Source organism: Mytilus galloprovincialis, chromosome 9, assembly GCF_965363235.1.
Source record: "Mytilus galloprovincialis chromosome 9, xbMytGall1.hap1.1, whole genome shotgun sequence".
NCBI lineage: Eukaryota > Metazoa > Mollusca > Bivalvia > Mytilida > Mytilidae > Mytilus > Mytilus galloprovincialis.
The window spans coordinates 42,905,332-42,926,615 of NC_134846.1; the positions used below are offsets into that span (position 1 = coordinate 42,905,332).

The following is a 21,284-nucleotide window of genomic DNA, read 5'->3' on the forward strand; positions in this document are numbered from 1 at the left end:
ATTAAAAGGGCATTCCTAAGTCTATGCAACGTGACAACTCGTATGGCGAAAATATTCGCCTATTTTAAAATAAAACTTTCTAATTGAGCTCATACGTGTTTCTTCTTTGCAGAATAATACACAACCAAGGTATCCCATTGCACCACCAATTATACCACCAACATGACCACCGACAGCGGCTCCCGTTCCAGCACCTGCTGACGTCCATGCTACCAAGTCATCCGCCGTTGCCCTTTTAACTCTGCCTGAAAACACACAAAACAAAAAAAACAACAAAAATATGAATCAATTGCTTTAAAAAAGCAATTGTATACGGTATTTCACCTTTCAAAGCATGATAGGTTGATTTGTTTTGTTCGTTTGACTGTTTTATTGTTCGTTTGTTTGTTTGTTTGTTTGCTGTTTTATATGAGTTATATCATCATCATACAGCTAGGGGAAACACTCCCAACATACCCGTTCAACAACATGTGTGGTACGTTATGTAGCATATAACAATTTAGTAAAAATATTGTGTCGATATTTATACGACATCTGGTAATCAGTAATAACGAGCCAGAATCAAAATTTAGAATATGACCTGTACTTCTGACCTCATTTTCTTTAACTGGGCCACGGACTTCAAATCATAACAATTTAGGTCTTATGGTTTACCAGTTACAGATACATATCACCTATTTGAAATATATAGTTATCAAGGTTCCAGGATTATAATTTAATACGCCAGACGTGCGTTTCGTCTACATGAGTCACATCAGTGAAGCTCAGATCAAAATGGTTATTAAGCCAAACAAGTACAAAGGTAATTAAGCGGGAATAACTCTCATATGGAGTCTTCGTAACGTTTCGGTCAAGTTAAACGTATTATTCTAAGGATATAATTCAATTTTTTGCTATCTTTAACGGTTGTGAAGGGATTGTCATAGCAAGAAAAACAGTGCTTGGGGATATAACTCCTAGAAAGAAAAGTGATCAGTTTAATAAACAGGATCACTATCAAAAGCGTATATACTGTACAATAGTATATACAAAAAATCTAAAAGACAACGTTTGAGACAACAACAGCGCAAGAAAAAAAATTAGGCGGAATCTAATAAAAAATTAAGGTCACCAAAAGAAAAAGGTTTTTCTGCAGAAAAGTGGAAAGATCTATAATGATAAAAGAAAATAACAAATATATGTAAGAATGGATCAGTATTTGTTCTCATACGAGATGATCTGAGGGGATCGACAGAATAGAGAATAATGAGCAAAATATAGTAAAAAGTACTCCCCAACAAAAAAACAAATTATAGCATTGGTAAAACCTTCCCGGCACTTAACCCTCATAGAAGCCTTTCATTCTTCAATTTTCCTGAATCTCATTTATTTTTTGCTATTTTTCATTCCATCACAACGAATGATATACCAAAATGTTTACCTCTATTTTCATATTCCTTTGTGGTTTATTTAAAGCGTACTGTATGATTTTGGTTGATTTTATGGTTGGTGATAATAGCTATGTTTTTAAAAACTTATTTCATTTATCTTATTTCGATAACAATTTTATTCACGACAGGTGTTTATCACCGACACAGAAATTTATCTACCCAAATGTGATGGATGTAAAGTTAGCAGCCTGTTCGATATTCAATATTTGATATCCAACCAGCTACTAGCAGTCGGTTCGATATTCAAATTTAGTTGATAATCATGAAAAAAATGTAATATTTGATAAATTCAAAACATGATTTTCAAAGTTTAAAGGAGTGTAAGATACGTAACAAAAATTTAATGACCCCTTCAAGTTGTCTTACACTCTCGTTGTCCTCAAATATAAACCCTTATCAATGATTATGTAAGTTGCATATTTGTCCTAATGTAATACAGATTTTTATCAATAAAACGACATCAAAACTGTAATTTTCTATCTTATCTTTTTAAAAACAAAACGAAAAACCGATCATTCTAGAAACATTTAGAAGTATAGCTAGAAATGTATATGGAAAGCCCACAAAAAATTAGAAATATATAGTGAAAACCTACCTGAGACCGCTTAAATGACGGTGAGACCCCCTGTTCTTTTAATGTCCATGAAATTCGACGGATTCATAGACTCTATATATAAAGATTGTGTCGAAAGGATTTTTCCTAATAATGTCATCTTCGATATCTACGGAGGGCTAAGATTGTCACTTTTCAACTGAAAATTGTCAAAATTTTAAGACAAAGGGCACAGGGCAATGGTGAGAGTATCCTGTTTTTTCAATTTCGGGAAGTCTATCCAAATTTCTTTTAGTCACGTTTGTATCTATCTATTAAGTAAATGTCTGCATAATATCAGAAAGATTGAGAGATCAGGGAGCTCTCACCACTGCTCTGTGCCTTTGTCCTAAAATTGTGACAATTTAATTTTTTGCTGAAAAGTGACAATCTAAGCCCTCCGTAGATATCGAAGATGACATTATTCTTGGAAATCCTTCTGATACAACCTTTATGTATACAGAGTCTATGACCTGATTGTATTTTATGGACAAGGGGGGGGGTGTCTCACCGTCATTTACGCGGTCTCAGGTATGTTTTCACTATACATTTGTTTTTTGTGCTTTCCATCAACACGATCAATATTTCTATTTTATATTTCAAAATGTTTCTAGAATTATTGGTGTTTCTTTTTGTTTTAAGAAATATAATATATAATATTACATCTTTGAAGTCGTGTTATTGATAAAAATCTATATTACATAAAGACAAATATGTAACTTACAAAAGGGTTTATATCTGAGGACAACGATAATTTACGACAGCTTGGAGTCTTTAAACGATTTCCTACGTATCTAATATCAGTTTTCTTAACTATGAAAATCGTGCTTTTAATATTTTCTAGTATTTAATTTTTTTTATGATTTTCAGCTAAATTTTGAGCTAAATTTTGAATATCGAGCTGACTGCTAGCAGCCGGTTGGATATTGAATATCGAGTATCGAATAACGAAACGACTGCTAACTTCACATACATCCAAATGTGTCCAAAATGTGTCGATCTGTCCATATTTCAAATTGATAATAAGTTCACAAATGTTTTTACCTATAATACATCATACTCTGACATGGCGTAGTGGGTTTATATAATATATCAATTGCAACTGCTGTATAGACCTCTAATCATTAATAATATTTTAAAACTGACAGATTATTCCAAATACCTTGCTGCTTCGTGTATGATGTATACAAATAACCATGGTAACAGTACATAGTTTTTATGAGTTCATCACTACGAGACAAATCACAAGTTCCATCGTTTCGGATCATTCCATTCTCTACTGGTACATTGCAGACTAAGTTTCTCGCCATGAAAGATTCAACTGAACATGTTTCGCTTTCCACATTTTGCATCTCAAATATCTAAAGAAAACAATTGAAATAACATGAACATCATTATTTGCAGTCCTTAATTGTGGAACATTAACGAAAAAACTTGTATGTTAGTTGTAACAAAAATTTACAATATTTGGGGTCATATTATATTACATATAAATATCATTTTAAGTCAACATAATACTTTGAGTACATTTTCCGGGTAGTCCAATATTATAAGCACCTTAAAAACTAACATTTGTTTATGCTTGTTACCGATTCACCAATACAACAAACTTCATAATGACTTAGATTAAGTAAGATCAATATATTACTAAGATAGCTGCATAGTTTGATGAAAATCCAAGTTAATTTGAAAAATTTATAACAAAAATTAAAGTGTACTAGTATCTTAATTTTGTCCGAAATTGCAAATCCTAGCTTTTTTTTTACCTAGATTAATTAAATTCTTAAATTTGTCAGCAATACACCAAACTACATAATGACCTGGAATTAAATAAGATCAATATTTAACTAAGATAGCTTTATAGTTTGATGAAAATCCAAGTTGATATGAAAAAGTTATTAAAAAAATTAAAGTGTACTATCTGAATTTTGTCTGAAATTGCATATCCTAGCTTTTTTTACCTAGATTAATTTAATTCTTAAATTTGACAGCAATACACAAAACTACATAATGACCTGGGATTCAGTAAGATCAATATATTACTAAAATAGTTGCATAGTTTGACGAAAATCCAAGTTGCTATCTGAATTTAAGTTTGGTTTTTTTTTCCCTATTAATTAAATTCTTTTATTTTACAGCAATGAATCAAACTACCAAATAAACTGGAATTTTGTATGATCTATATTTAATTTAGTTAGATGGGCTGATTTACACCAGTCAAGACTAAATTTGAAGGTCCAGACTAGTCGAGACTGGTTAAGACTGAGTCGAGACTAGTCGAGACTGGTTGAGACTGAGTCGAGACTAGTCGAGACTGGTTGAGACTGAGTTGAGACTACTCAAGACAAGTAGGGACTGGTTGAGCCTTGGTCAAGACCAATTCAGACTACACAAAGATAATTAAGTACTGAATCAGACTATTTAAGTAAGTCGAGACCTAGTCGAGTGCAATTAAGTACAGTTAAGTACTGTCGAGACCTAGTCGAGTAAAATGTGTTCTCGAATTTACTGGTCGAGCACAAAAACTGGTCTTTTCAGACTCTGAGCAGTTTGTAGTGATAAATAACGTAATTTTGCGAGATTTCTGATTTTAACAAAATTTTATATGCATTTACTTACCACATTATTCAGTACATTGCTACCAACCGTCGTGGATATTAACGCAAAGAGCATAATGATATATGGAAGACTCCTCATGTTAGGTCTGCTAAAAAGGGTAAGGTATATATATATACATGTTTAGGTGTAAAACCACCAAATCATGGTACGTCACATCCGGTTGTATACGAAAATAGGTCGAAAAAAATATTCCCTTGAATTTGACAGTTGTAGGTAATTAATCCTATATTTTATTGCAGTAAAAGATTTCTGTGTCATAAACATATGTCTTGGGTATTTCAAAGCAACATTATTTTTTTATTTGGGATTTCTATAGAAATTTTGTAATCTTGAGGTTACATGGTGACTAAACCTTGTACACAGATAAAATAAGGGGAGAAATTTGATTGGTAAACTTCCAGTGATGGTTATTTTCTTATATGCAATGAAATGTTATGTGAATTTTTTTCTATAGTACTGGACAGGATAAAACTTTACTCATGCAAAGTATTTCTTTATTTGAAACAAAGATACATTCTACAGATTTTTTTGAAAAGTGCAAATTTAACAAAGACTAATAGGGAAAAATCAATGGTGGTATTACACCTATATATATTGGAATAAAATTGAGAAAGGAAATGGTGAATATGTCAAAGCGACAACCACCCGACCATAGAGCAAACAACAGCCGAAGGCAACCAATGGGTCTTCAATGTAGCGAGAATTCCCGCACCCGTAGGTGTTTAACACATTTTTAAAGAACCAGGAAAAGTGAAATATTACATAAAGCATTACATTTACATTTTTTGTTACCAAACACATTGAAACTGCTTTTAAGGATCAATAACTTGTCAAATAACTTTGAAGACAGTTTCTTCATTTATGAAGATGTTATTTTCTGTTATCAACTCATGTGGAAACAATGTACTGAGATGTTATTTCCGTAAGAACAACACTTATTTTCGGAAAATTAGAATTCATCAGTTACACAAAATAAAAAAAATAAAAAAAAACGGAATAAACGTTTTAGAGTATGAACAAACGGATATAAACTGACAACAGTCAAACAAGAGTGAGGTCAACCTTGTAGGATGGTGCTGCAACCTGATGAGTTGAACGACAATACCAAATTCACAAAATTATAATGCCAATACCGAAACACTTGCTAGTGCGCCTACTTGGCAGATTGAACCCCCAGCGACTGTTAATCCAGTGATAACGGTACTCTACTTGACAATGAAAAAAACAGATTAAAAGAATTCTTCAGGAAAACCGTTAACATTTATAAAACAATATATATTTTTCTTAACAATTATATTAAATAAAAATAATTATCTATTTATTTATCTTATGTATCATAAAAATCAAATTTCAATAAAACAAAATATTTATAAAAAGTTTCGATTCACCTGTTATACCTTTAAAAGTTAAAAAATACATACCGTTCATTGCACGTCTTTTCAAAATGATAAACTCCGATACAAAAACGGTTAAAGTGATTATCAGGAAGTAGTTCTAGTTTAATGATCAGCTTTTTAAATAGACCGCATACAGGAAATGGTAATAAATACTTTTAGTATTTTTAATTTCCAAATTATACTTTTGCATCTGTGATGGTAGCTGTTTTAGTCTTATCGTTAAAATTATATTGAATTTAATATTGATCTCTGGAAGAAAGATGTCTCATTTTTGCAATCAAATAACATCTCCTTAATTTCAAATTGAAGAGATAACAGATCATTTAATGACTGTGAAATGAAAGAAGTTAATTTTATCAACTGAATATCTTAATTTCCGCAAATATGTTTTTTAATCAATTAAATGAGCGCTCATACGCATGTTGAATCCCGTCGCATTGTTGATGTGCCTCTCGCAAGTCAGGGGCCTGTGATGCAGTTGTTGTCGTTGGTTTATGTTTGTCAATTTTGTTGTTCGTAAATTGGTTTGTTATAAATTGTACCGTTAGTTTTCTTAATTTAATTGTTGCATATTTTCCTGTCGGGACCTTTTAAAGCCGACTTTACGGTATAAGAGATTTCATTGGTGAAGGCCATACGGTTGTCCATAATTGCTTACAGCCACTTCATTTGAACGTTGGAGGAAAGTTCAACTTGTCTCGTTCGTTATTATTATATTAGTAATTCTCAGTACGGACAAAGAGGTACTGACAATTTTATTCTTTATTTTTTATTAATTAATTTACTTTTGTTTTTATTGACTTTACTTTCAATGTGATGATATATGTTATTGGTCGTCAATCGGTCCCTATAGCTTAAGGTGTAAAACCACCAAATCATGGTACGTCACATCCGGTTGTATACGAAAGCGGTCGGAAAAAAATATTCCCATTTATTTGACAGTTGTAGGTAATTAATCCTACATTTTATTGCAGTAAAACATTCTCTGTGTCATAAACATATGTCTTGTGTATTTCAGAGCACCATTATTTTTTTATCTGGGGTTTCTTTAGAATATTTTGAAAACTTGAGCTTATATGGTTCTTGAAACTGTACACAGATTAAAAAAGGGCAGAAATTTGATTGGTTAACTTCCAGTGATGGTTATTTTCTTATATGCAATGAAACATTATGTGAATTGTTTTCTATAGTACTGCACAGGATAAAACTTTACTCATGCCAAGTATTTCTTTATTTGAAACAAAGATAAATTCTGCACATTTTTTTTTTGAAAAGTGCAAATTTAACAAAAACTAATAGGGGGAAATCAATGGTGGTATTACACCTAATATGGGAAGCTGTACATGCACCTTTGACCTTGTGAGTACTCTCATGTGTTTAAATTTCTTGTCTTTTAAGTGAAATATTACAAAAAAAGAAATATTCTGAGTGGATTGAGTCTCCAAAACACATTTTATAAGAAAATTTACTTGCAATAGGACTCTACCATGAACATTCAGATAACAGAATAAGCCATACTTAGTGTTTTGTTGAGTTTTTTCTCCTTATTTCTTAGATTCTGCTATGAATGAACATTTTACTTAGAAATACTTCCATAAATATATAGTTATAAGTAAATGATTTATTTTTTAATGCTGTAACAACAAATTATTCACTAAAAGAGAAGCCTTTTATGTCCCTCTCTGGAACGCGGCGTAATTTTTTGTTTTACGTAAGGTCTTATTGAAACCTCCACGGAGACATTAAACTTTTATATTGATTGTTCATTCTGCTTGAATACTTCAATTACTCATTTCTTATAACAATTCTATCATAAATGAGTGGAAGTTACCCCATTATTTTTATTTAATGGCCTGAAAAATTGAAATTTTGAGGAAATGAGAGGTATAAATAGACCAAAAGAGACCTTATAAAGAAGACATAGAGGTCCATTAGTGGTATTTATCTTCCTAAAATCATCTTGTGTATCATATTCAACTGTTTGTAGGCAGATGAGATAAATATTTGATCATTTATTGGTCCACACTATATTCTACGTCACATCCGGTTGTATACGAAAAAAGGTCGGAAAAAAATATTCCCATTTATTTGATAGTTGTAGGTAATTAATCCTACATTTTATTGCAAAACATTCTCTGTGTCATAAACATATGTCTTGGGTATTTCAGAGCACCATTATTATTTTATCTGGGGTTTCTATAGTATTTTGGAGACTTGAGCTTACATGGTTCTTAAACCTGTACACAGATTAAATAAGGGCAGAAATTTGATTGGCTAACTTAGCTTACATTGATGGTTATTTTCTTATATGCAATGAAATGTTATGTGAATTTTTTCTATACATGTAGTACTGCACAGGATAAAACTTTACTCATGCGAAGTATTTCTTTATTTGAAACAAAGATAAATTCTGCACAATTTTTTGAAAAGTGCAAATTTAACAAAGACTAATAGGGGAAAATCAATGGTGGTATTACATCTACATTACCAACGTGTTAGTAAATGACTTTAGTTTTTAATACTATGTAATTCGGTCTCTGGTAAATGGTTGGCTCATTGGCAATCATGCAACATCTTCTTATATATTGTTATAATTGTTTCGATGTGTATGTTCATTGAAATGATTAAAGTATTGCATTTTTGTCGTGTTGATAATTCCATACAGTCTGTTAAAAAGTCACATGGAGAAACATCTCAAAATTCAATATTGTAAATTATGTGTTGTACATGAGTTGGTTTGTGTAAACTCACTTTTGTATGAGACAATAAGCTTAACCAAAATCTATGAGACGAATGTTCATGTATAGTCAAATATGTCGACACAGTAACTGCTGCTACAGTACTAGTGACACCACAAATGACATATGAACACTAAAATTATCAAACCATACTTAAATAACAATTTATCACTAAATTTAACGAGTTGAACCAATTCCAGTTCCTTAATGACGGTCCATATTATATATCATCTTATCATTCGACGGCCAAAGTACAAGAAAACAGATACAATTAATCATTTAGTCGAAGAGCGACGAAAGATTCCAAAGGGACATTAAAATTTCAATCGAAAATAAACTGACAACGTCATGACTAAAAAGGAAAAAGGCTAAAATTAAAAGAATCAGTACACAAAATAAAACACCACATATACATGTATAACAAAAAACTGAACAACAAGAATCCCACCAAAAGACCGGGGGTGATCTCAGGTGCCTGAAAAAGAATCAAAGCAGACGCTGTATAACATGTGGCATCCGTTGTGTTCATCGTGTAAGCACAAACACGGTGATAAAACTTATTCGTTTTGTCAAATTCGTGAAAAAGAGGACTGGATTGTGGTTACGGCAATTGGAAAATATCCGTCGTCATCTGTGAATCAGATATTCAATAACGGTCAACCAACTCGTGATTGCATTGGTAAAACTTTGAATTATTTAGTCCATGAGAGGACAACATCTTTATAGTAGAAAGTGAAGTAGGAGGATAATGCTAACTTCCTTTCTTTCTTCCCAAGAACCTCCTGTATGAAGTCAGTCTCATAATAAAGTAACAAGTGGGCAAGAAGAGGAGCACATTTCGATTCCATGGAAATGCTAATAGGAACAATTTCATTCAAAATTTCAATGATCCGATTTTGTTATAATTAAAACGAAACAGACTGTATGCTATGCTGTGCTGTAACATAACTGTCCTTGGTTAGGGAAGGGTTGGGCGCCCACAGACATGTGTTTCACTACGCTACATTCTGTATGTTCCTTTGTCAAGTCGGAAGCATTGAATTGTTTCACATTTTTGTTGTATGGGCATTTAATATCTGATTATGTGGTGTTTTCCCTCTTATTGGTGACATATAACTGTTATATCATCGTCGTTGGACTTCTGGTGGATATTTGTCTCTTGATCTCCTTATTTTAGTGTTTTCTTCATGAACATTTGTTTTTGCAGGTAAATATAATCACTGAATTTTTTTGTTTTGTTTTATTGATATGTAACTGTCAACCTGAATTTCTTTTCTGATATATCTATGAATAGTCTTTTAATTTCACACTAAAGTGTAGTATGAAGCTTATGCTCTTCAACTTTGTTATTGTTTGGCTTTATAAATATTTTGATATGAGCGTCACTGATGAGTCTTGTGTAGACGAAACGCGTGTCTGGTGTACTAAATTATAATCCTGGTGCCTTTGATAACTATTTACACCACTGGGTCGATGCCATTGCTGGTGGACGTGTCGTCCTCGAGGGTATCACCAGCCCAGTAGTCAACACTTTGGTGTTGACATGAATATCAATAAAGTGGTCATTTTTATTAATTTCCTGTTTACAAAACTTTGAATTTTTCGAAAAACTAAGGATTTTCTTATCCCAGGCATAGATTACCTTAGCCGTATTTTGCACAACTTTTGGAATTTTGGATCCTCAATGCTTTTCAACTTTGTTATTGTTTGGCTTTATAAATATTTTGATAAGAGCGTCACTGATGAGTCTTGTGTGGACGAAACGCGCGTCTGGCGTACAAAATTATAATCCTGGTACCTTTGATAACTATTATGATACTATATGGTCTCCAGCATTCCTTTTTAAAATTTACGCTATGGCAAAAAATAAGGAAAAAGACAAAATACATGTAATTCATATGTTACTATAAGTTGCATTGGAATTTCACTGCAATTAGAAGGTTGACATGAACATAAAACTGTTAAATGTAGAATTAACGTGTTTATTTTAATGAGACATGAAATGCTGACCGTACTGAACAAAAATAAAGTCTTCAACACTGAACAGACACATTTTCTGGGATACATTCTTCTTGAAATTTTTCACAAAAATAGCTGAAATCTGATTGGCTTATTTTTTCTATGTAAAACTTCTGCATTTCTCTACGGTTATCTGAACAATTGGAATATGTTGGACCAATGTTGTATCCTGTGGTTGACTGCAAATTGGTTACCATCACTGAAATAAAGAAAAAAGAAGTTAAATGCTTATCTCTATCTAAAAAAAGGGATCTTTCTTGACTACAATATAACGAATCGAATTAATGTTGACTAGTTCAGTATGCGTTTTATCATTAGAAACGACCAACCATTACATAAAATTTCTTGTACTTTTCAATATATAAATATCATAATTTATAAACGAAGCGTATTCCTTCATAGCCAAAAATGTTTAATAAAGCAATGTGCAAAACACTAAAATGTACATGAAATATTTGCCACTAAAAACATCTAACCAACGTCCAATGGAACAAAAGCTTGACACATATGAGGTTAATATATTTAAAAACAAATTGATTGTTTATTAATCGTCTCTTATTCTAAAATTTACCGGAACAATCGGGAATTGTATTTGTAGGTGTCCACGTTCCAGAAGCTCCACACACAAAGAAGTCCTCTATTATAGCGCCACGTGGTACTGTGTAATACTCTTTACATAAAAATGTACAAAATTGACCAAAATCAGTTCGCCAGTTGTTGCATATCAAAGCTCCGTTCGCAGGAACATTAATTGGACTACAAGGGTTTGCTGAAATAAATGAATAAATGACTGATGTGAAAAGAAATGTTTTGTGTAAAAATCATTTATTATGGTCATATGCATTTACATGGTTATTTGAAACACAAACAAAACATCGTCCGACGGATAATATTTGAAAAAGATAATTATAACGAAATAGGTGGCGGTACAGACCTTAATCAACTATTTAGTTTGACACCTTAATCGCTGAAATAGTTACTTTTCTTTTGTTCTGGATTCACCATTTCTTCATATGTAAATACATCTGTTTGTAATTTACCAGAGAATGTGTTGTAAAATGATTAAACGAATTAGACAAACGATCTCGTCAGAAAAACTTACGCCTTAAACTGATACCAAACAAGCAGTCTGTACTTAAACCGTTTGATGGTTTTACTGCTGAATAACTAACATTAAAATCTCCCCATGGAAATGTGAACTCATTGGTAAGGTAGTTAGCAGTGACATCTATCGGAAAATTATGTGAATCAGTAAAAGTAGGTATCTGCCATTCAACCAGATCTGTGAGTTTTGATATAGTTATGTATTTGTCGCTGGAACAATTTGTCAAAACAGGTGGCAGTATATCTAGAAAAAGATTTTTTTCGATTTAAATGTGAAGTTCTCAAATGAATATCAATAAATAAACTAATTATTAGACTGAGAATAAGATTATCTACAAAAAGTTTCATTCATAACCTAGGTTGAAATATTTAAAAAAAAATTGCTGATTTTTTTTTATTCTGCATTTTATTTTTACTACATATCGTCCAGAATGAAAAGAGTAGTATATGTCCGTACTTTAACCTATAATGGTTTACTTTTTAAATTGTTATTTATATGGAGAGTTGTCTCATTGGCACTCACACCACATCTTCTTATATCTATATAAGATTGGTTTAATATCACCACATTGTATGCCTGTTGCAAGTTAGGATATCTAGTTCATTTGTTGTTGTCTTCTTTTTAACTGAAGAAGTTGAATGTTGAATGTTGATGGTTGGTGTACTCTATTGTCCACTACTTGTGTCATACTTTGATTTTAATTGAGACAAAAAATGCGTTACATCTATGAGTTATGTCTAACCAGAGAAAAGAATATCCAGTTTTTATATAGTCTTACCAACATAACAGTCTTTACCAGACCAACCATAAGTACATGCACATTGATAATCATCAGGTATATTGGTACAAGTTGCTCCACTCTTACATGGACTACTTGAACACGAGTTATAATCTGAAATGACGATAAAAATGCCTTTGAATGGAAACATATAGTTGAAACCAACCCATCCCTTTATCCTGGGTTACGACCTCTCCCCCTTTTATAAATGACTGGATCCGCCCCTGGATCATGAATATCAATTTTACACATTTCTATTTAGGTTTTAATTAATCTGTTTTATTGAAATTCAATGAAAGATATAAAACATACTAAAATAACACGTTCCTAGAATTTTACGCTTTTTTTCACATACGTGTACTATGGTAAAATTAAGTTTACTCACAGGCACATCTTGGCTTTGTTCCACTCCATATTGCGTTCAGTTCACATTTTCTACTTTGAGATCCATTTAACAACAAGTAACCGGTCTGACAGGTGTATGTTACAGTACTACCATACGTGAAGGTACCACCATTTAAGTTACCATTTGATATAGATCCAGGATTTCCACAGTTAACCTCTATAATAAGGACACAGTTTTTATTTTCTTTAGTTGTCTTACTTTTAAGTATGACTACTTATTGTTTAGATATTGCATCCACTGCATAAATTGGTGTGTGCCGATCGATTGAGTAGGCATACAACCGATTAAATGATTGATAAAGTGTTTCATGTTTGTTGAAACTTACATTGACAAACATGGATTGATTGCATCGAGTAACATTGTTCTTGTTATATCACTGACAATGCTAGTGAATAAGCAGCACTTCAGTAAAACCCTTGTATCCCTTTAAACCCGATTTTGACAAATCTGATAACTATGCTTATCTTGTTAACGTTATCTCGGTTTAAAATGTTTCATAAGTTCATGTTTCAAAAAGACAACTTAAAGAAGAAGTTTAAGTTAAGCTTTGATATAAGATCACAATGGTGCACAGTTCGATACTACAAGATCAGCACGTACAACCAATCATTATGATTTATGTTTAGCACGTAGTATAGATGATATTCAGCATGTATAGGTTACTAAGCAACAAGACAAATGAAGTTTTACATAAACTAATTGACAATTTCTTACGGTGTCCACAGCATGCTCCATAAAATCCTGTTATACAGCTACAATAGTAGCTATTTGAAGTTCCTCCATTGTGACAAAAAGCGTTACAGCTTGAGTAGTCCCATCCCATGTCGTCGGAAGCGCACGTGCTAAATGCGAAGACACAACCAGGCTTGTTTGTATACGACAAAACCTTTCTTGATCGACTGCGTCTACCATTGCATTCGCTGTTACAAGTACTCCATGCTTCCCAATTCAGCCATCTACAGCCGCACTCATCCCATTGTGAGGTGATTCCACATTCTGTAGCACCAAAAAACGAAAGAAACAATAGCAAAAGCAATGGAGTGGACCTCTGAAGGAAAGAAAAAACAGACATAGGAAAAAGCTTCAGTACAAATATTATTTTATTATTTTTGCGTTCTACAATCATCCGTTATGCATAAATACCATTCCAAAAGATCATAATCGATATTTTGTTATAGTATGGAGCCAAAATGTTATACATCAGCCAAAAAAAAAACGCCATGATAATCATTTTAGTTTCGGTTTGAAAACATACAATCAGACTAAACATTTATAAATGATTTCTTAATCTGGAATATAGCACATTTTGATTTTCATATACTTTAACTACATTTCTTTGTAATTCTTACAAGATATTATTGTCTTAAAATATTATTAAGTTAAATCATTACTTACCATTACCCGAATACACGTTTAACAAACTAATGGTGTATTAGGAAAATTTAAATATCTTATTCTTACTTACTTACGTATATGCTATATTAAATAACTTCGATACACATGCGTAACAGTACTTCCTCATTTGAAAAATCTATCAATATGTTCAACCATTCGTGTGGTGTTTAGGGGTAAGTTTACTTTGAAAATAATATTTGTCACTTCTATCTGTATAGAACATAATTATTATAGTATCGTTAATTTGAAATAATTCATTTTTTTTTTAATTTTGATTTATAAAGTAGTATAAGTTCGCTATGGTGGTATTCACTCAAATAAGGCAAGTTAATTGTTATGTGAAATGTCGCCAAAAAAAAGAGTTTAAAATAGAATTAACCTTCGCAACAATGAAAATAATATTTTTTTTAATTTTAAAGTTCTTCAATACAAATTCAAAATCTTGTTCTTCCTATGATACCATTGACAAATGGTTTCTTTAATGCTTCAACAGTTTTGTTTTAGATCTCTAGTTAAGCCGAGACATAAATTTTAATGCGCGGAGATTTTTTTCTTCTAAAATTGGGGGTTTGTCACAATTTTTTTGAAATTCTAATTGAAAATTTTCAAAAAATATATCTGACAGACGGGTATTAAATCTTTGGAACCTTCTTGGTCTGAAACCTTTTTTTTTTAATTTTAGGACAATTAACAATGATTATACACAGTAACAGTATGGTGACGATAAAGCTTGTTGTTGCTGTATTTTCCCTTTTTATCGTAAAAGTTTTTGGAAAAAAAAAAGAACATGTAAGTACTTTGTTTGTAATTTAAGACACTTGATTTAAAAATTGAAATAATTTCAAAACTCTATACAATCTCGTAAAATTTCTCCTGGATAACAGTAACAGACGACAGACAATGTGAATAGCACATTTTAAATACCTAATACAGAGCCCTTTTAAATGTACTGCACATGAATATATAGTGGAGTGTACACATGTTTTCTTATTTCATGCACTTACTACGGAAGCCGTAAGGGGACACACAAAACATTAGAAAATATTTTTTTTAATTCGAGATCACGATAAAACATTACCGTTTTACCGAGATCTCGATAAAAAATATATCGTTAAAACGAAATTGTTATATCGAGATCTCGATAAAAAATATATCGTTATCTCGAGAAAACGAAACTGTTATATCGAGATCTCGGATTATTATATCGTTATCTCGGGAAAACGAAACTTTAATATATCGTTATCTCAAGAAAACGAAACTGTTATATCGAGATCTCGGATTATTTAATCGTTATCTCGGTTTAATATATCGAGATCTCGATAAAAAATATATCGTTATCTCGAGAAAACGAAATTGTTATATCGAGATCTCGATAAAAAATATATCGTTATCTCGAGAAAACGAAACTGTTATATCGAGATCTCGGATTATTATATCGTTATCTCGAGAAAACGAAACTTTAATATATCGTTATCTCGAGAAAACGAAACTGTTATATCGAGATCTCGGATTATTAAATCGTTATCTCGGTTTAATATATCGAGATCTCGATAAAAAATATATCGTTATCTCGAGAAAACGAAACTGTTATATCGAGATCTCGGATTATTATATCGTTATCTCGAGAAAACGAAACTTTAAGATATCGTTATCTCGAGATAACGATTTAATAATCCGAGATCTCGATATAACAGTTTCGTTTTCTCGAGATAACGATATATTAAAGTTTCGTTTTCTCGAGATAACGATATAATAATCCGAGATCTCGATATAACAGTTTCGTTTTCTCGAGATAACGATATATTTTTTTTCGAGATCTCGATATATTAAACCGAGATAACGATTTAATAATCCGAGATCTCGATATAACAGTTTCGTTTTCTCGAGATAACGATATATTTTTTATCGAGATCTCGATATAACAATTTCGTTTTCTCGAGATAACGATATATTTTTTATCGAGATCTCGGTAAAACGGTAATGTTTTATCGTGATCTCGAATTAAAAAAAATATTTTCTAATGTTTTGTGTGTCCCCTTACGGCTTCCGTACACTTACAATATAATTGAATGAAAAAAGCAACCTTTATAAAAATAATTTGGTCTCGTACCGAATTTTATCGTTTAAATGTATCATGATGTTGCCACTTGTATAAACATGTACGCTTCAAATCCGAATAACAATTTATAACATTATTATAACAAAAACCACCACCAACACTACTACTTCATAATAACGATGATGTCCGAAAAAAAACCAAAAAAAAAACCACCAGGACTAATCACGAAATAGACATGCAGAAAAACGCGATGCAACAAAGACAGTTACTCATTTTCTGTCTTCTGCCAATCTAAGAGATGAAAATAAATAATTCGAACAAATAGCATACAACACCACTTCTACTAGAGAAGAAACTCACCAGAGAGTTTCTAGAACAAACTCACCAGATAAATTATCCTATTTGATACCTACATGTATCCATACCTACATTTATAATCCATGGGGCCTGGATTTCGAAAGTATCATAAGATATAAGATAGTCATAGCTACGATGCTTTTATGACTTTCATAAGTGAACATTATTTTCTTTTATCTTAAATAAAGATTAAAAAATGATAAATATCAATATAAAAATGTAAAGTATGAACATATAAATTATACCCATTCTTAATATTTACGAATATTATTTTTTTTTTCATTATAATGAACATTTTTCATTATTATAATGATTATTCTCCTTAATTTCTGAACAGGAAAGTTTTATCTAGCTCTAATTGTATAGTTTTATTGTTGATATTCACCCCATATGTATCTTGTGTTAAATTAGGTATTTATTTGACAGAACTTTCTTGGTATTCCTAATTATTGGAAAATTTTATATACAGAAGTAGTATACCTAAAACGACAAAGTTATTTTCCATTTACCTATGTATATTATGAAAACCGTTTTTTTTCAAAAGTGATTATTTTCTAAGGGTTATTAAGTATTTCGCGATGGTGTCTTGTCATGGCTTTGTTTGTTTGCTTTTGGCCATGAATGTTTGTTCCTAATATTTTATTAACTATGTATTTGCATTCAGGTATCGCAGATCCAATCTATTCGTTCATTGTGTGTAAATTTACGTTTTTTGATTGAGTTAAGCCTTCCAATTGATATTTTATCGTGTGTTTTTCTTTGTTATGATGTTATACTATTGTTTCAGAAAAAGGGAGAAGGTTTGGTACCATTAAAACGTTTAAATCTGCTGCAAATGTTCGCATCTGTCTTAGTCAGGAATCTGATTTACAGTAGTTGTCGTTTGTTTATGTTATTCATACGTGTTTCTCGTTTTTTCATAAAAATTAGACTGTTGGTTTCCCTTTTGAATGGTTTAACACTAGTAATTTGGGGGCCCTTTATAGCTTATTGTTCGGTGTGAGCCAATACTCCGTGTTGAAGGCCGTACATTGACCTATAATGGTTTACTTTTATAAATTTTTATTTGGATGGAGAGTTGTCTCATTGGCACTCACACCACATCTTCCTATATCTATGAAATTTCATACAAAAAAAAATGAATATGAGTTAATAATTTGTGTAAATTCAGTTTGAAACGTATATAATAAGTCTTGAACTTCGCTATTTATAGATTATTGTTGATCATCTCAACGAGATTGATTTTCTCGTTTGAGCCGGGACGGCGAAAGCGAAAAAGGCAATCGATTTGAGATGACCAATGATAATCTAGTTATCGCTATTTTATCTATGACGACGTTGTCAATTTCATGTCAATTTCGTTTGCAACGCCACGTGCTTGATTAGTTTCTAGAGATAATTTTCAATCTCAAACGAGTAGCATGATATAAAAAATTATCACAAAACAAAATCAAAGGAAAAATGCACAAAATAGCGATAATATCAGATTATTACATGGCATTTATCATATCGCATGTATTATCAGCCCTAGGTTCAATATCAGTCTAAGAGCCGCATGTATAATCATATACTTAGACTTAATAACATATGATTTTTACTGTATGATAAAAGCATTTAATTAACGTAAATTCCATATTTTTTCGAATTGGTGCTTAGCGAGCTGATATGAAAAGTTTATCACATGCTTCGATTGTTATCACATGCCTTTCCGTAACGTTATCGCATGGCATTCCGGTGATACTCGGCAAATTCCGGAAAATACACCTCAATGCTACGTTTTCTATGAAAAACATTACAAAGTAGTGTACAACAAATAATTTGGATACTGGAAAGTATATTGTGTAAAATAATTATATAAAAAAAAAAAAAAAAGAAAAAAAAAATAATAACAAACAAATTATTAAATAAATGCATTTTTTAAAGTTTCAAACATAATTTAGAAAGTTACTTTAAAAAGTAGACTTTTCCAAACAGTGTTCATTATGAATATATTTTTCGATTCGTCCATATTAAAATATGTTTCTTCTCTGTTGAGGAATATGATAGAAAGATTTCATATCGAATGTACTAATTTTGGGGTCCGACGTCCCTCTACTTTTCACTCTTTGAACTTCTTTTTGGGAACCACGTAAAAGGATCAATATATGAATCTGTTATTTTTCTCCATTGTTGAAGCATATGATAAAAAGATGATAACATGTCATTTTTCATATCGCATGTATTATCAGCCCTCGGTCAATATCAGCCCTCGAGCCATGCGGCTCCTGGGCTGATTTTGAACCTAGGGCTGATAATACATGCGATATGAAAAATGCCATGTAATAATCTGATACTATCATACATAATCATTGTTATTTAACTATGAATACTTTTAAGATTCGGTACATCGAGTACCTACTTAACGAAATGCCCGTGCACATAGTTAATATAATTACATGTACTATTAACTATACTAGGAAAGAAATACTATATGTATATTTACTATACCATGAGTTAGAAAAGAATTACAAGTTGTATGTCGCAGGAGATTCAAATTTAAATTCACGTAGTTGAGAAAAATAGTTTTTTTTTACTATTTAGCTAACTGAGAAACACAACAAATATTTTCATTGCAATTAAAAGGAAATTATACATGAAAAGTAATTAAAGTTTTAGTTGACAATCATAAGACCATCATAAGTCCCGTCGCGAGAGGTCTTACGTTTACAACTACATTTATGACAAATCGTAACTTGGGACACTTTCGAAAAACATATCTTCCGACTATAACATGTCCTAAGACCAGCATAAGACATGATGTCTTAGTCATAAGATACTTTCGAAAACCAGACCCAATCATATATTTTATCTCATTCAAATCATAGATTAAATATCTGTATATGCCTTGACAGAAAATTTTCATATGTATAATCAAAGTGCTCGGTATCTGCGGTGACAGAACATTTTCGTGTGTATGTTTATAAAGTCCGCTGTCTGCCTTGACCGAAAATGTTCATGCGCACATGTATGTTTATTTGTTTCGTATCTGCCCTAACTGAATATTTTCATGTGTATGTTTGTAATGTCCCGTATCTACCTTGACAGAAAATATTAAGTGTTCGGTGTCAGTCTTGACAAAATATTTCCATTAATATGTTTATGGTGTCCGGTATCTGCCTTGACATAAAGTTTTGATGTGCATGTATATAGTATTAAAAAAAAGAAAGATGTGGGATTATTGCCAATACGCCAAATCTAACAAGAAACCAAATAACACAAAAATTAACAACTATAGAACTATAGAACTATAGAGCTATAAAACAAACTGCCTAATTCATGTAAAAAAGAACGAGCAACAAATATCTAAATATCAACACACGACAACCACTGAATTACAGGCACATACAGAATGTTTTTAACATGTTTACTTGTACCCAACATTCACTTAACATGTGAAACTGGTGTAACAGTACAGCATAAGAACAAACTATGAAAATCAGTTAAAAGAAGTCTCATCAGTTGGAATAGAAAAGACATACATCTAACAACAACTCAGAGTGGTTCGGGTTCTTGTAAATCCGAACAACAAGAAAAATCCACTAAGTACAGATATGAGAGAACTTGCAATTACTGACAGCTAGTTCAAAGTGTCCGATTAACGATTAGTAAATTTATATTGTCCCGTATCTGATCTGATAAGAGATTTTCATGACTTGTTTTGGTGTATGTTTATAATGTCTTACGTTATACAGCATTTTCCTGTGTATCTTTATAGTGTCCGAATATTGCTTAAATTAAAATATTTTATGAGTATCTTTATAGTGTCCCGTATCTGCCTTGACAGAACATTATTATGTGTATTTTCATAGTGTCCCGTATCTGCATTGACAAGACATTTTCATGTTCGACAAGATTATCCTGATGTAAAAGATTTTATTCCTCATGGAACCACATTGACAGTTAAATGTAAATCTACGATAGAATTTTCCTGGGCTTTTTGTCAGAGCGGCCAATGGACAGTTGAAGATAAAGACTGTAAGCATAGATTACAACTATTTATATTCAACTACAAAAATGAGTCTTACTAGACATTAAGCGGTCTGTTAAAACATATTTTATTCTGATGTCAGGTTATTTCTGGGCGATGAAGCAAGCAGACTGTTAAAAATAACATAAATACTGAATAATAGTGCAATGACTTGACATGTCAACGATATAAGCATGAGGCTAAGAAACGGAGAAATGCGAGGCTCTGCATCGTTGATATGTCAAGTGAATGCACTATTATTGTCTTTATACTGCAATATAGAAAAAAAACATTTTCAATTGTTATTTAATGTGTTAATATTATTTATTTGAATTAAATATTGGAAAAAAATTCCCCTTTAAAAAGGTCTCATATCAGGCGGA

General features: G+C 31.6%; 2 protein-coding genes across 4 annotated transcripts in view; one reads left to right on the forward strand and one right to left on the reverse strand.

The window, feature by feature from the left end:
• LOC143045037 (uncharacterized) overlaps positions 1-21,284 on the forward strand; it is a 200,909-nt gene that overhangs the window by 124,777 nt on the left and 54,848 nt on the right. The gene's annotated exons all lie outside the window — the stretch shown is intronic.
• LOC143046434 (E-selectin-like) lies at positions 10,745-19,315 on the reverse strand. Its single transcript, XM_076219597.1, has 7 exons — positions 19,294-19,315; positions 13,799-14,080; positions 13,064-13,240; positions 12,679-12,792; positions 11,898-12,143; positions 11,367-11,564; positions 10,745-10,994 (listed from the first exon to the last, which is right to left on the reverse strand). Exons 1-7 carry the CDS (start codon positions 19,313-19,315, stop codon positions 10,810-10,812), a joined length of 1,224 nt encoding a protein of 407 aa, XP_076075712.1. The 3' UTR covers positions 10,745-10,809.

Coding starts and splice junctions, on each gene's coding strand:
- LOC143046434 (XM_076219597.1), bottom strand. CDS start 19,315: ATGTGCACGGGCATTTCGTTAA. Junction 12,144..12,678: donor TGGTAAAGACTGTTATGTTG/GTAAGACTATAT, acceptor ATCTTTTTCTAG/ATATACTGCCACCTGTTTTG. Junction 11,565..11,897: donor GTTTGGTATCAGTTTAAGGC/GTAAGTTTTTCT, acceptor CATTTATTTCAG/CAAACCCTTGTAGTCCAATT.